Here is a 15491-nt window from a genome sequence, read left to right as displayed (position 1 = left end):
TTAATTGGCTTGGTAATTTAAACTCTTGAACTTCATTTTGGCGTTGACGGAGTTTCCGAAAAATTTTTGTGTAAGAAACGCTTGAGGTTATTAAACATACCGTGGTCAATATCTGAATGTACTTAACAGCGATTTCATTACTTTTCACGTACATCGTGGAAAAGACGATAGAAATTACACAAAACGTAGTTAAAATCATGTAAGTTCGCCTCAAAGTCACAACTTGTCTGTATCTGAGTCCCAACGACAGGGCGAGAAGTCTGTCCACACTCAATGCGGTCATAATCAACAAAGACATTCCACACAAAATATAACCTGTTACTACAAGTGAGACAAATATGTGGCGACAGAAATTCCAACGTTCGAAGATAGTAGACATCCAAAAGATGACAGCGAGGGGCTCCGAAACAAGACCAACACAGAGGTCGGATATCACCAGACAGCGAAGTAAGAGTTTGGACGGCGGATGAAGCGAATTCTCTTTGTGAAGGGCGACTAGGATCAGAGAGTTCCCCAGGATTGCAGTAACAGATAGAAAAATGTTTACCGCGGAAACTGCAAGGCTTGTTAACCTGCTGTATACTTAACTATTGTAACCCGCTGAGCAGAACAACTCTTCATTTTTTATTTCTGATGTCCCTCATTTTCAGTGAAATTTGCTATCGCCATGTTACTGCAATGTGAATACTGGAAGTTGTAGTCGTAGGCCTGAAGCTCATTTATACACCCAGAAGTGATTCACCCAGGTAGGCGTCTAGTATCAGAACGTTCCCCAGAAATGTAGTAGTGAACAGAAAAATGTTCAAAGACACTTCAAGGTTTGAAGGAGATCGATCTATTGTCAACCAGAGGGGGTTATTCATTTATTTATTTTTTAAATATATATCTGAAGCAATTCTTTACCCTTAAGCTGCAAGCAACAGCAAAATGGCAAAAAATCCTTATGTGCAAAACTCTCCTCAGATATCTTGCATCTGTGTTAACATAACTACAAGTGTACTCTTCTCACAGTCGTAATTAGCGATGACATAAAGATGGGCGCACAAAAGATGCAGAAATAATTTGTTTGCGGATGTGAAACATGAAAAGTTTATTTTAACATTAAGTAAGAAACTCATGAATGTAATCAAAATTAAACAGGAAAATGATTTTTGGGGGCTATTTTTGCAGCTCTCAAGTGTCACACGATGGGCTGACAACCCTTCCAAAAAACCGAATAGAACAAACAACAGAAAAATACCCCCAAAAAATAGCAGTTGCTACACAATTAAAACAATTACAAGCTTACGAGAGTAGCTAGACTATTGATATCATCGGCCTTTGCCAAGTAAAAGTTTTTCTTGAAAAACGGAAGAGAGGATTTCGATAAAAAGATAAATTTTCTCCATTTGGTAGATCCGGTTATTTCTTTGATAATGTGTCAAATAATCCTCTCGTTGTTTTTTGACTTCATGAAAGAGAGAAAATTCACAGCCGGATGAAAGCGCTAACAGTATTGATTTTGTCACATAAAAAGCGACAATCTACGTGCTGCTGGGCGGATACTAAATTATAATTTGAATTATAGCCCCCCCCCCCCCCCCCCCCCCTTTCCAACCGTCTTCATGTTTTGACGTGTGGCATTGTATATGAGACACGTAACGCTGGAGGTCCCGATCTCAAATCCTCTTTCTTAACACTGACTGAGTTTTTGAGTCCTTAGAACTCCTCAATTCAACATCCGCTCGCTTTGGCAGTAAATAGGGGTCCTACAACATGTATCTCTCATAATTTTAGAAGCCTTGAAGGCAACCCTTTCCCGAGTAAATTTATTATACGAATAGGTCTCAGCGGACCTATGGAACGCCAACATTTCAAATTCCCAATCAAAGAAGATCAATGACAATTAAATGATCATGCGAATTTTTAAAGAATTAATCAACTCGGAAAAGTGTTGACTGAAGGAATTAAAACAGATAGAGGATCATAGAGGTAACACGATTTGGCCGATTTCTTTGGGGTCTCATTGCATGTGAGTTAACAATATGAGAACGTTTTTCAGGTCAACAGGATTTGAGTGTTTTCTTATTTGGCGTATTTCTGCTATACGGCTTTGCGAATATCAAAGCCTGCCTAAAGCCGTTGGTGACTTAACAAACTGACGTCAAATAATTTAAAGGGGGAAATAGCATTCGCTACCGGTTCCCACGCACGTCCTCCGCGATGCCAATGCCAGGCATGCAGGTAGCCTGCAATGGAGGCGTATTTTTGGAGCGGGAGCGCTGAATAATCCTTCGTTGCTGTCATCTTGGGCGAGGAAGCGCGAGAGGGCTGGAGCGACTCAAAAGTGACCCTAACATTTCCTGCCCCCCCCCCCCCCCCCCTGCCCCTCAGCTTCCTTCAAATACGCGAACTAAATTTATTATTCAGCGCTCGCCCATGAAAAACGCCTGCACTGCAGGCTAGCATGCAGGGCATGCGATGACTCGCAAAGGTTTCCTTGGGGGCGGGAAGATGCGGGGTTGGAGGATAGGGAGGACACCTACCTGTTTCTAGCATTGTTTGCACTGTCTGATTTCACTTATTTCATAAAAGAAAACACAAATTTCTTCAAAATATGCCTAAAGGGGCTTTTGTTAATATACTCGCTTTCAAATGATATGTGAAACAAAATTGTTTTTATAGCTTATTTTGCCAGGAAATTGTCCCTTCCTTTGGAAGCTGTCTTACCGATAAAAAAGTATGTGTACGCTTAAAGCGAATGATAATTTCATATTTCTTATTCCTTCTAGTTTATCACGTGTAAGTACTTAGTGTTCTGCTAACAATTAATTGCATTTTTTTATTTAAATATACATGCTAGCCTTGAAATTAAGAATGGCCGCTGAGCGGTTAAGACGTCTTTTGGTTTTAGCGAATATTTTTACAGCGTAATCCTTTTTAAACAATTTATTTACTCGAAGTTGTAAGCTAAAAAAAGCTTTCCTGTATTTAAGGTAAATAGTGTGAAATTTTAAATAGTGCATAGCACTTCATTTTGTCTAGTTTACGTTCTTCTTTCGCAAATAAAATTTCCGTCTTCCGTAAAACCCATCCTGCGATGTCAAAGCTGATTGTACTTCGAAATACCTCTAATGAATGTGGCCGGAAACTTCCCATTTATACAAATTCGATTGGAAAGTGATCAAGAACAGTGTTGCAACTAAGGCATTCTAATAAAAAAATGTTATTTATACTTTTTTAAAAGTATTTTTTCGAAAAAGATCTAATTTTGAACAATTTGTCTCAAATTGGATTTCTGTGTCAACTTTTCCATCTAAAGCATTTTCACGACGAATATCCCAGTTAAACAAACACTACTCATAATTTTTTTGTTATGGTGGTTTCGGTATTGTTTTCATCTTTGCCATGCTGCACACATTACAAAACACAGTACAAACACATTTTTTTGAGTCAAAGGTAAAAAATGGCGTGGACACCTTAATGAAACCACGCAGCTAATATGAAATTAGGCTTGCACACAAAAATACAAGATTGAATGATCAGGCACTTTAACTATGGATGAACAAGAGGAAGAAGATCAGAGAACAAATTGTACGTGCTCACATTCGTAATTAGCACTGACAGGAAGACGCAACTTTTATGGATTGACAGAAAGTGTTTTTGGCGAGCAAATATGTGGATAGTTTATTTTAAGTGCCCGAGGCGATAATGGAATTGAACGAAACACGAACGTTTTGAAAAATCAGTCACAAAAATCCCCAGCTCTATTTTGCACAAAAAGTTATTTTTAAGAACTAGAGGGAGAGTTTTCCTCTTTATTGTAACGTTGCCATTTAAAAAAAATGAATATATTATTCAAAGGTACATCTTTTATTTTGGAAATTAGACATTTAATTATAATTGCATAATTTTTATTTGTGCTCATACAACAGGAGGAAGTGTAATTAGACAATATTTGATTTTAACACCTGCAAAAGCAATGAGTATGCATTAAGCTGGGTGAATTCTGGGTGTATATATAAGCTTCAGGCCTACGACTACAACTAACAGTATTCATATTGCAGTAACATGACGATAGCAAATTTCACTGAAAATGGAGGGAAAATCAAAAAAGAAGAGCTGTTTTGCTCAGCAGGTTACAACAGTTTTGAATACAGCAGGGTAACAGGCCTTGCAGTTTCCGCGGTGAACATTTTTCTGTCTGTTACGGCAATCCTGGGGAATTCTCTGATCCTGGTCGCCCTTCACAAAGAGAATTCGCTTCATCCGCCATCCAAACTCCTACTTCGCTGTCTGGCGATATCCGACCTCTGTGTTGGTCTTGTTTCGGAGCCCCTCGCTGTCATCTTCTGGATGTCTACCATCTTCGAACGTTGGAATTTCTGTCGCCACATATTTGTTTCACTTATAGTAACAGGTTATATTTTGTGTGGAATGTCTTTGTTGATTATCACCGCAATTAGTGTGGACCGGCTTCTCGCCCTGTCGTTGGGACTCAAATACAGACAAGTTGTGACTTTGAGGCGAACTTACATGTTTTTAACTACGCTTTGTGTAATTTCTGTTGTCTTTTCAACCATGTACGTGAAAAGTAATGAAATCGCTGTTAAGTACAGTCAGATATTGATCACCGTATGTTTAACAACCTCAAGCGTTTCTTACACAAAGATTTTTCTGAAACTCCGTCAACGCCAAAATGAAGTTCAAGAGTTTGAATTGTCAAGCCAATCAAGTCAGCTCAACATAGCGCGATTCAGAAAGGCAGTATCCTGTGCATTGTGGCTGCAATTAACATTAGTTTTTTGTTACCTACCAAATGGTGTGTTCCTAATTATGTCGTCTTCAAGTGAACGGCCATCTCCCTCTCTTGGTATCGTCAGCAAATTTACTTTTACTTTAGTTTTCCTAAACTCGTCATTAAACCCGCTTCTTTACTGCTGGAAAACGAGAGAGGTGAGGCAAGCTGTAAAGAGTGTTATTAAGCAACTATTGTGCTGTTCGGCTTAACTGAAATGTGCAAAGTAGGCCAACCGTTTTGGAGGAGCAAGGATGGTGCAGTGAGACTGTTTATTCCTATGTTAGGGAACATGTTAGAGATTCAATTTTCTGAATATCACATATTTTTCACCTCAACGCGCACCTATCTAACCAAGGGCTAACGCTGGAACGTCAGCTTATGTGTGTCGTACCAGTGGCTAATTTACCTCATCTGTGTAGAAAAAAAGAAAGAACACCACCTCCACCCACCCCCCACTGACGTAGCCCGAAAGTTTCTTTATAAACTACCCACCCCCCTCCCCCTTCCAACTGTCTTTATGTTTTGACGTGTGGCATAGTAGATGTTACACTTAGACCGGTAACGCTGGAGGCCCCGCTTTCAAATCCTCTTCCCTACCACTGACTTAGATTTTAAGCCTTTAGAACTCAAGCCAGCTCTTTCTAGCATTGCGTGCACTTGCTGATTTCACTTATTTCACCAACAAAGGCCTCTAAAATATGTCTGAACTGGCTTTTGGTTATGCTCCCTCAAAAACGTCCAAATGATATGCCAACAAAATTGTTTTTGTAGCTTATTTTACCAGGAACTACTGAATTACTTCCTTTGAAAGCTGTTTTACCGATAACAAATATATGTATGTAAGCTAAAAGCGAATGACATTTTCAAATTTCTTATTGCTTCTATATATGCACGTGTAAGTACTTAATGTTCTGCTCACAATTAATTGCATTTTGCCATGTTATTGAGAATGGCCGCTGAGCGGTCGAGACGTGTTTCGGTTTTAGCTTTTCTTTTTTACAGTGACATCCTTTTCGAATAATTTATTGACTTGAATTTGTAAGCTAAACAAAGCTTTCCTGTATTTAAGGTAAATATTGTGAAATTAGTGAAAAGCACTTCTTTTTGTCATAACTTTACGTTTTACGTCTGCAAATAAACTTTCCATCTTCCGGAAAAAACATCCTGCGATGTCAAAGCTGATTTTATTTGTAAATATATCTAATGAATGTGGCCGAGAACTTGCCATTTATACAAATTCGATTGGAAAGTGGTCAAGAAGAGTGTTGCAACTGTGACATTCTAATCAAAGACTTGAGCTAAAAAATTGTTCCGTACACTCTTTTTTAGGTATTTTATCGAAAAAGATTAATTTTGAACAATTTACCTTATAACGGATTTCTGTGACTGAACTTTTCCAGCTAAAGCGTTTTCCAAAACGATGAATATCCCAGATAAACAAACACTACTTATTTTTTTGCTGTTTTGTTTTTGATTTTTATCTTTGCCATGCTGCATACATTACAAAATGCAATACAAGCACAGTTTTTCGAGTCGAAGGTAAAAAATGGCGTGAAAACCTAAACGAAATCACGAGGTTTATGCGAAATTAGGTTTCCTCAGTCACAAAATACAAGATTGAATGATCAGCTGCTTTAACTATGGATGAAGAAGAGGCAGAAGATCGAAGAACAAATTGTATGTTAAAAAGTTAATAGTTCTTAATCAGGAAATTATTTCTTAGGACGCCAGAGATGTAGAGCTGGGGATCTCAGAACTAAGAGATTATGAATCTTTAGCAAAGAGTCGAAAAGAGAAAGAATGAAAAGATAAATTCACTTGGGTTGCAATTTTAGTCTTCTCGGCCATCTTACAACTCCATTATATTTAACGTATAACTGCAGGTGCTTGATGCCCACAGTCGTGATTAGCACAACTTGTATGGATTGGCAGAAAGTGTTTTTGGCGGCCAAAAGAGTGGATAGTTTATATTAAGTGCGCGAAGCGATAATAGAATTGAACGAGACACGAATTCCATAATTTTTATTTGTGTTGATGGACGTGGGTAAATTATACAACAGAAGGAAGTGTAACAAGACAATATTGGATTTTAACACCTGCAAAAGCAATTATCATACGTCAAGCTGGGTGAATTCTGGGTCTATAAATAAGCTTCAAGCCTACGACTACAACAACCGGTATTCATATTCCAGTGACATGGCGATAGCAAATTTCACTGAAAATGGAAGAAAAATTAAATATGAAGAGCTGTTCTGCATACCAGATTTAAATGGTGACGAACACAACAGGTTAACAAGCCTTGCAGTTTCCGCGGTGAACATTTTTCTGTCTGTTACTGCATTTCTGGGGAATACTCTGATCCTAGTCGTCCTTCACAAAGATTTAACTTTTACTTTTGGCCACCAAAAGTAGAATATCTCCATTTTCGTCTGTGGTCAAGAAAATTTCCATGACTTTTGTTTTCTTAAACTCGTCATTAAACCCGCTTCTTTACTGTTGGAAGATGAGAGAAGTGAGGCAAGGTGTTAAGAAGACAATCAAGCAACTTTGGTGCAGTTCGGCTTAACTGAAATTTGCAAAGTAGACCTACAGTGTGAGTGGAGCAGGAATAGCGTAGTATACCCCACCCCGTGCGATTTTGTTTCTTTACCAGAGTTGACGCCATAGGTTAAATATCTGGGTCGTTATCGTTGGTTCTTGTCCTTGCTCCAATGGTTCAGTTTTCCTTCCTCCACAAAGCAGGGAGGATACAGGACTCCTCAGACCCTCCCCCTGCATTTGCCAATGCAAGTTGCTGTGGAAACACAACGTGGCCAAGTTTTGGGTCACAAGCAAAGAAAGAAAGAAATCACGTTGCAGTCAAATTAGTATACTACAAGTTCGGTCCACAATATTCGCATCTGTAATTACTAGCGACAGGAAGAGTTTCTGCAAAAATCGTTGGGGATAAACTGTGGGATGTAAAACTTTTTTTACGTGTACAAAGTTGATAATGGAAGTCCAACATGCAGTTAACATTGGAAATTTATGAGTATTTTCAACATTAGACAAAGGATTGAAATTTAGAAATTGGGAGCGCGATTTTCCTCCTTATTCCTATGTTAGAGATTTCATTTTCTGAAATAGGTACATCTGATTTTTCTAAATGACACTAGTTTCCAACAATGTAGTCGTGACTTCATGGAAGAATTACATACACAGGGGTTGGACGTCATTTACGTGTAACAATATTGATTTTGTCTCTTACAAGAAGCAGCGATAATATGTGGAGCTATGAATAAGTGAATGATCATCACAGTTATGTACGCAACATAGCAGTCGCTAAAAGAAAGCCTGAAAAAAATTCAGGCTTGAACAGGAATCGAACCCATAACTTCAGCAATATCGATACAGTGCTCTACCAATAGGCCATTTAAGGGTTGCTGTGAACCTCATTATGAAAGCGAGGATAAATGAAAATCTTTACATATGAAAGTTAGTTTTGTTTGCATATGAATGAAAACTAATTTTCATAGTAAAAACTTTGCACTTAGCCTCCCTTTCATAATGAGGTCCAAAGCAACTCAGAAATGGCTATTAAGGCATAAAGCCAACTGCGAGCTGATCATTTTGTGAATTCGTAATGTACCCGTAGAGGTGATGAGATGAGGGTGAATATATCAAATGCATGAATTTTCATACATTCACTTTCAATATGTGGAGCTGCTGGTGCAAATGTATACCTTGGACCTGTGACCACAACGGCAGATATTCAATGATATTAAAAAGGACCAAATGGAAACAACAAAAGTGCTGAAATACTGCTTTAATTCCTGCTGAGCAGATTAAACTGATGACACACACCATCTTTTGACAAGCCTTGTATGCGCAGTGTCAGTAAACAGTTTCCTGTCCATTGCGTTTTAAAAAGATACTCTGGTCCTAGTCGCCCCTGACAAGTAGTCTTCGCGTCATCCACACTATTCCTTCATTTTCCAACGTTCAATAATGTGAATCCCAGAGTCAAACTTTGATAATGTGCCGTGTATGGTATACGTAGATCTGACTTCTGAATGAGAGATCCCTAGTGTGGAAATTCAAATCAAAGCTGCTCATATAATAACACAAAACAATCTTTATCTAGCCTTAACGAATCCATGGGACGTTCCTGATAGTGCATCCATTTCGTCAATGGCTGATCTAGGGGAGGGGTTCCACCCCACCCCCTTATTTTTTAGACCAAAACCGAGGCCCCTAGGGCCGAGGCGCCTAGATTTTCGTTTAACGAAGATAAGCAAGTCGAGCGATCGACAGCGGGCCTCCCACCCGCCTCCCCCCTTCCCCCTCGTATTCACTTGAAGGTCTGCATCCGCCCCTTCTTTCACCCATAGTGACCAGGAGTACACCCAGTTCCCGCGTAGAGTTTGTTATTTCCTTGAGCGGTGCAAACATTCTGACAGATTCCCAAGCCATTCATAACACTTAGGGCATTCACTTCTTTAATAAAAACTTCACTACCTGAAAATCATGGAACTCCATCTCAACAACATCAGGAAATTATCTGCGCTCTCTCTCTCTCTCTCTCTCTCTCTCTCTCTCTCTCTCTCTCTCTCTCTCTCTCTCTCTCTCTCTCTCTCTCTCTCTCTCTCTCTCTCTCTCTCTCTCTCTCTCTCTCTCTCTGGTAATGCAAATTTCAATTTTTACACCCGCAGTAGAAATGAATACAGTACTTGTATATATATTTTTTAATGTGATGTAATATATGTCGCATCATTTATTTAGCTTAGTTAATTGACTTAGCTATTATTTTTTTATGTCACTGAAGAAATTTAGATCCAATTTTAACTGCTCTTCAAATTCTACTAGACTAAATTAAACGTCTTTATCTATTCAGAAAGGTAGGTACGGTAGGTAGGTAGGTAGGTAGGTAGGTAGATAAGTGAAATTTTGTCCCCTATGTTAGGCAAGAGCGTAATTAACGTTTGTATGACAATTCACCAATTCACGGCAATCAATGTTTGTTTGTTGAAATAGCCAATATCCGTCAATTTCTAAAATCTCAGTCAGTTTTGAATGAGAAGGTTTCGTAAGAGGGAAACAGTATAATTGTTAAAACGACAAGCATTCATGTCTGAGTCACATAAAGAAGATCGATCTATTGTCAACCACAACTAGATTTTTGATGCAATTCTTTATCTTTAAGCTGCGAACAACAGCAACATAACTCCCCCTCCCCCTTAAGTGATAAAACTCTCCTCGGCAATCTTACATCTGTGTTAACATAACTACAAGTGTTCTCTTCTCACAATCGTAATTAGCGATGACAAGAAGATGGGCGCACAAAAGATGCAGAAATTTGTTTACGAATCTAAAACAAAGCAAAGAGCACAGTTAACATTAAATACGAAATTCATGAATGTAATCAGAATTAAATATATAAGAAAATGACTTTTGGGGTCTTTTTTGCAGCTTTCGTGTCTCCCGTGATTGGCTTACAACGCTTCTAGGAAACAAAAGAACAAACAGCAGAACAATACCCCCAACGTTCAAAACAATAGCGGCTGCTACACAATTTTGAAAAACAATTAAAAGCTCACGAGAGCTGCTAAACTATTGACATTTTCTTCCTGAAAACCTGGAGAGGGGATTTCTTCCTTAATTTTTTTGGTAAAGAATAAATTTTTTGCAATTGGTAGATCCGATATTTCGAAAAGATGTATCAAATAATCCTCTCGTTGTTATTTGACTTCATGAAAAACATAAAATACACAGCCGGATGGATGCGCTAACAGTATTGATTTTATCACTTAAAAAAGCGACAATCTACGTGCCGCTGGGCGGATACTGAATTATAATATGTAGACTTAAGGTGTTTGAACGCAACTCAGTACAGATATTTGGCATATAATTGTAAACAGAGAGTTGACAAACCTTGTAGTATCTTTGAACATTTTTCTGTCCATTACTACATTTCTGGGGAACGCTCTGATTCGATCCTAGTCGCCAAGCTGGGTGAATTCTGGGTGTATAAATAAACTTCAAGCCTACGAATACAACTACCCCGCGTTATTCATGACATTTCAGTGACATGGCGATAGCAAATTTGAGTGGTCATGGAAGAGAAAAGAAATATGAAGACCTCCTCTGCTCAGCAGATTTCAATAGTGATACACAAAACAAGATAACAGGCCATGCAGTTTCCGCGGTGAACATTTTACTGTCGGTTACTGTAATACTTGGAAATGCTCTGATCCTAGTCGCCCTTCACAAAGAGAATTCTCTTCATCCGCCATCCAAACTCTTACTTCGCTGTCTGGCGATATCCGACCTCTGTGTTGGTCTTGTTTCGGAGCCCCTCGCTGTCATCTTTTGGATGTCTACCATTTACGAACGTTGGGATTTCTGTCGCCACATATTTGAATCACTTATAGTAACAGGTTATATTTTGTGTGGAATGTCTTTGTTGATTATGACCGCATTGAGTGTGGACCGGCTTCTCGCCTTGTCTTTGGGACTCAGATACAGACAGGTTGTGACTTTAAAGCGAACTTGCATTATTTTAGTCATGTTTTGCGTAATTTCTATCGTCTTTTCAACTGTGTACGTGAAAAGTAATGAAATCGCTAATAAGTACTTTCAGATATTAACCACCGTATGTTTAACAACTTCTAGTGTTTCTTACACAAAGATTTTTCTGAAACTCCGTCAACGCCAAAATGAAGTTCAAGAGTTTGAATTGTCAAGCCAATCAAGTCAGCTCAACATAGCGCGATACGAAAAGGCAGTGTCCTGTGCACTGTGGCTGCAATTGACATTAGTTTTTTGTTACCTACCAAATGGTGTGTCCATGATTGTGTCGTCTGCAAGTGCACAGCCACATCCCTCTCTTGGTATTGTCAGCAAATTCACTTTTACTTTAGTTTTCCTAAACTCGTCATTAAACCCGCTTCTTTACTGCTGGAAGATGAGAGAGGTGAGGCAAGCTGTAAAGAGTATTATCAAGCAACTATTGTGCTGTTCGGCTTAACTGAAAGATTCAAAGTAGGCCAACAGTTTTTGAGGAGCTGGGATGGCGCAGTGAGACTCTGCTTATTCCTATGTTAGAGGACATGATAGAGGTTTAATTTTCTGAAATAGGTACATCACCTATTTTTCACGTCAACCCGCGCCTGCCTGACTAAGGGCTAACAATCGAACGTCCGCTTATGTATGTCTTACCAGTGGCTAATTTACCTCATTAGTGCAGTTAATAAAACCATTACCTCCACCCCCCACAGACGCAGCCCCACAATTTCTATAGCAACTACTCCACCCCCTCCCCTCTCCTTCCAACCGTCTTTATGTTTTGACGTGTATCATAGTAGATGACACACTTCAGTGGACCTGTATACGTAACGTAAAAAAGTCACAAAGGCCTCAAAAATATGCCTAAACGGGCTTTTGGTTATACTCGCTCAAAAACTTCCAAATGATATGTGCAACAAAATTGTTTTAGTAGTTTATTATAACAGGAACTAATCACTTCCCTTGGAAGCTGTTTTACCGATAAAAAAAATATAAATGTACGCAAAAAGCCAATGACGTTTTCATAATTCTTATTGCTTCTCTGTATGCACATGTAAGTACTTAGTTTTCTGCTCACAATTAATAGCATTTTTAATTATATATACAATGCTAGCCTTGAAATTGAGAATGGGGCCGCTGAGCGGTCGAGACGTGTTTCGATTTTAGCGTTTATTTTTACAGTGAAATCCTTTTCAAATAATTTATTGACACGAATTTGTAAGCTTAACAAAGGTTTCCTGCATTTAAGGTAAATATTGTGAAATTAGTGCAAAGCACTTCTTTTTGTCTTAACTTTACGTGTTACGTCCGCAAATAAACTTTCCGTCTTTCGTAAAAAAACATCCTGCGATGTCAAAATTGATTGCACTTGTCAATATATCTAATGAATTTGGTCGGGAACTTGCCATTTATACAGATTCGATTGGAAAGTGGTCAAGAAGGGTGTTTCAACCGAGGCATTCTAATTAAAGACGTCACCTAAAAAAATGTTTATTTTCTTTATTTAAGTCAATTTCATCGAAAAAGATTAATTTTGACTAAACTATTTCGCGTATAATGGATTTCTGTGTCAACTTTTCCATCTAAAGCATTTTTCAAGACGACGAATATCCCAGTTAAACAAACAAGATTTATTTTGTTGTTGTTTTGTTTTTTCGTTATCTTTGCCACGCTGCGCGCACACGTTAACAAAATAATATACAATACAAGCACAGATTAGATACTTTAACTGTGGATGAGCAAGAGGCAGAAGAACGGAGAACAAATTGTATGTTAAAAAAATTAACAGTTCTTAATCAACAAATTATTTTGAAGGACGCCAGAGATATAGAGCTCGTGATCTCGGAACTAAGGGATTAAGAATCAAAGCAAACAGTAGAAAAGAGCAAAACCGAAAGGATAAATTCCCTTGGGTTGAAAAAGTCATGCTTCTCGCGGGCCATCTTACAACTCCATGATATTTAACGTATATCTGAAAGTGCTTCATGCTCACATTCGTGGTTAGCACTGACAGGAAGACGCAACTTGTATGGATTAGCAGAAAATGTTTTTGGCGGCCAAAGAAGTGGATAGTTGATTTTAAGTGCCCGAAGCGATAATGGAATTGAACGAGACACGGACGTTTTAAAAAATCAGTCACAAGAATCCCCAGCCCTGTTTTGCACAATGGAATTATCTTTAAGAATTAGAGGCAGGGTTTTCCTTTTTATTGCTACGTTGCCATGTAAAAAAAAAAAATTAATATATTTCGCAAATGTACATCAGAAATAAGACATTTAATTATAATTCCATAATTTTTATGTGTCCATCGACGTGGGTAAATTATACAACAGCCGGAAGTGTAACAAGACAATATTTGATTTTAACACCTGCAAAAGCAATGATTATACATAAAGCTGGGTGAATTCTGGGTGTATAAATGAGCTTCAGGCCTACGACTACAACAACCGGTATTCATACTGCAGTGACATGGCGATAGCAAATATCACTGAAAATGGAAGAGAAATGAAATATGAAGAGCTGGTCTGCTCAGCTGATCTAAATAGTGACGTACACAACGGGTTAACAAGCCTTGCAGTTTCCGCGGTGAACATTTTTCTTTCTGTTGCTGCATTTCTGGTGAATACACTGATCCTAGTCGCCCTTCACAAAGAGAATTCGCTTCATCCGCCGTCCAAACTCTTGTTTCGCTGTCTGGCGATATCCGATCTCTGTGTTGGTCTTGTTTCGGAGCCGCTCGCTGTCATCTTTTGGATGTCTACCATTTACGAACGATGGGATTTCTGTCGCCACATACATGTTTCACTTGTAGTAACAGGTTATATTTTGTGTGGAATGTCTTTGTTGATTATGACCGCAATAAGTGTGGACAGACTTCTTGCCCTGTCGTTGGGACTCAGATACAGACAAGTTGTGACTTTGAGGCGAACTTACATGTTTTTAACTACGCTTTGTGCCATTTCTATCGTCTTTTCCACGATGTACGTGAAAAATAATGAAATCGCTGTTAAGTACATTCAGATATTGACCACGGTATGTTTAACAACCTCAAGCGTTTCTTACACAAAGATTTTTCTGAAACTCCGTCAACGCCAAAACGAAGTTCAAGGGTTGGAATTGTCAAGCCAGTCAAGTCAGCTCAACATAGCGCGATACAGAAAGGCAGTTTCCTGTGCACTGTGGCTGCAGTTGACGTTAGTTGTTTGTTACCTACCAAAGGGTCTGATTACATTTTTAGCGACCAAAAGCGGTAGAATATCTCCATTGCTTTCTTTGGTCAACAAAATTTCCATGACTTTTGTTTTCTTAAACTCGTCATTAAACCCGCTTCTTTACTGTTGGAAAATGAGAGAAGTGAGGCAAGCTGTTAAGAAGACAATCAAGCAACTTTGGTGCAGTTCGGCTTGACTGAAATTTGCAAAGTAGGCCTACAGTGTGAGGGGAGCAGGAATGGCGTAGTGGTACCCCACCCCGTGTTTCTGGTTCTTTCCCGGAGTTGACGACATAGGTTAAACTGCTCTGGGCCGTTTTCGTTGGTTCTTGTCCTTGCTGCGATGGTTCAGTTTTCTTCCCTCCTCAAAGCAGGGAGGGGACAGGACCCCTCAGACCCTCCCCCTGCATTTGCCAATGCAGGTTGCTGTGGAAACACAACCCACAAAGTCGTGGGTCACAAGCAACGAAAGAAAAAAATCACATGCAGTCATATTAGTATACTTTAATGTAAATATATGAAACATATATTTTGAACTGCGCATAAATGGTTAAGTAGAAGAAAGATGCTCGCAGTTACTACGCAACTTAAGGAGTTTCCAAAAGAAAGCCTGAAATAAATTTAGGCTTAAACGGGATTCGAACCCATGACCTCTGCGATGCCGGTGCAGTGCTCTACAAACTGAGCTATCAAGCCAACTGGGAGCTGGTCATATTATGAGTTCGTAATATACTACAAGTTCGGTCCACAATATTGGCATCTGTAATTACTAGCGAGAGGAAAGTGTCTGCAGAAATCGTTGGGGATAAACTGTGGGATGTAAAACTTTATTTTACGTGTACAAAGTTGATCATGGAAGTCCAACATGCAGTTAAGATTGGAAATTTGTGAGTATTATCAACATTAGACAAAGGCTTGAAATTAAGAAATTTGGAGCGGGATTTTCCTCCTTATTTT

At 38.9% G+C, this 15491-nt stretch overlaps 1 protein-coding gene across 1 annotated transcript; it reads left to right on the top strand.

Moving 5' to 3' along the window:
• Window positions 1-13792: 13792 nt before the first annotated feature.
• LOC146487234 (melanocyte-stimulating hormone receptor-like) lies at window positions 13793-14731 on the top strand. The gene has a single exon (XM_085084394.1). The coding sequence runs from the start codon at window positions 13793-13795 to the stop codon at window positions 14729-14731; it is 939 nt and encodes a 312-aa protein (XP_084940520.1).
• Window positions 14732-15491: the final 760 nt, after the last annotated feature.

This window comes from Pavona decussata, unplaced genomic scaffold (assembly GCF_977016875.1).
Source record: "Pavona decussata unplaced genomic scaffold, jaPavDecu1.1 SCAFFOLD_16, whole genome shotgun sequence".
Lineage (NCBI taxonomy): Eukaryota > Metazoa > Cnidaria > Anthozoa > Scleractinia > Agariciidae > Pavona > Pavona decussata.
Note: the sequence above shows the minus strand (reverse complement) of the source record. Positions and strands in the feature narration are given on the sequence as shown.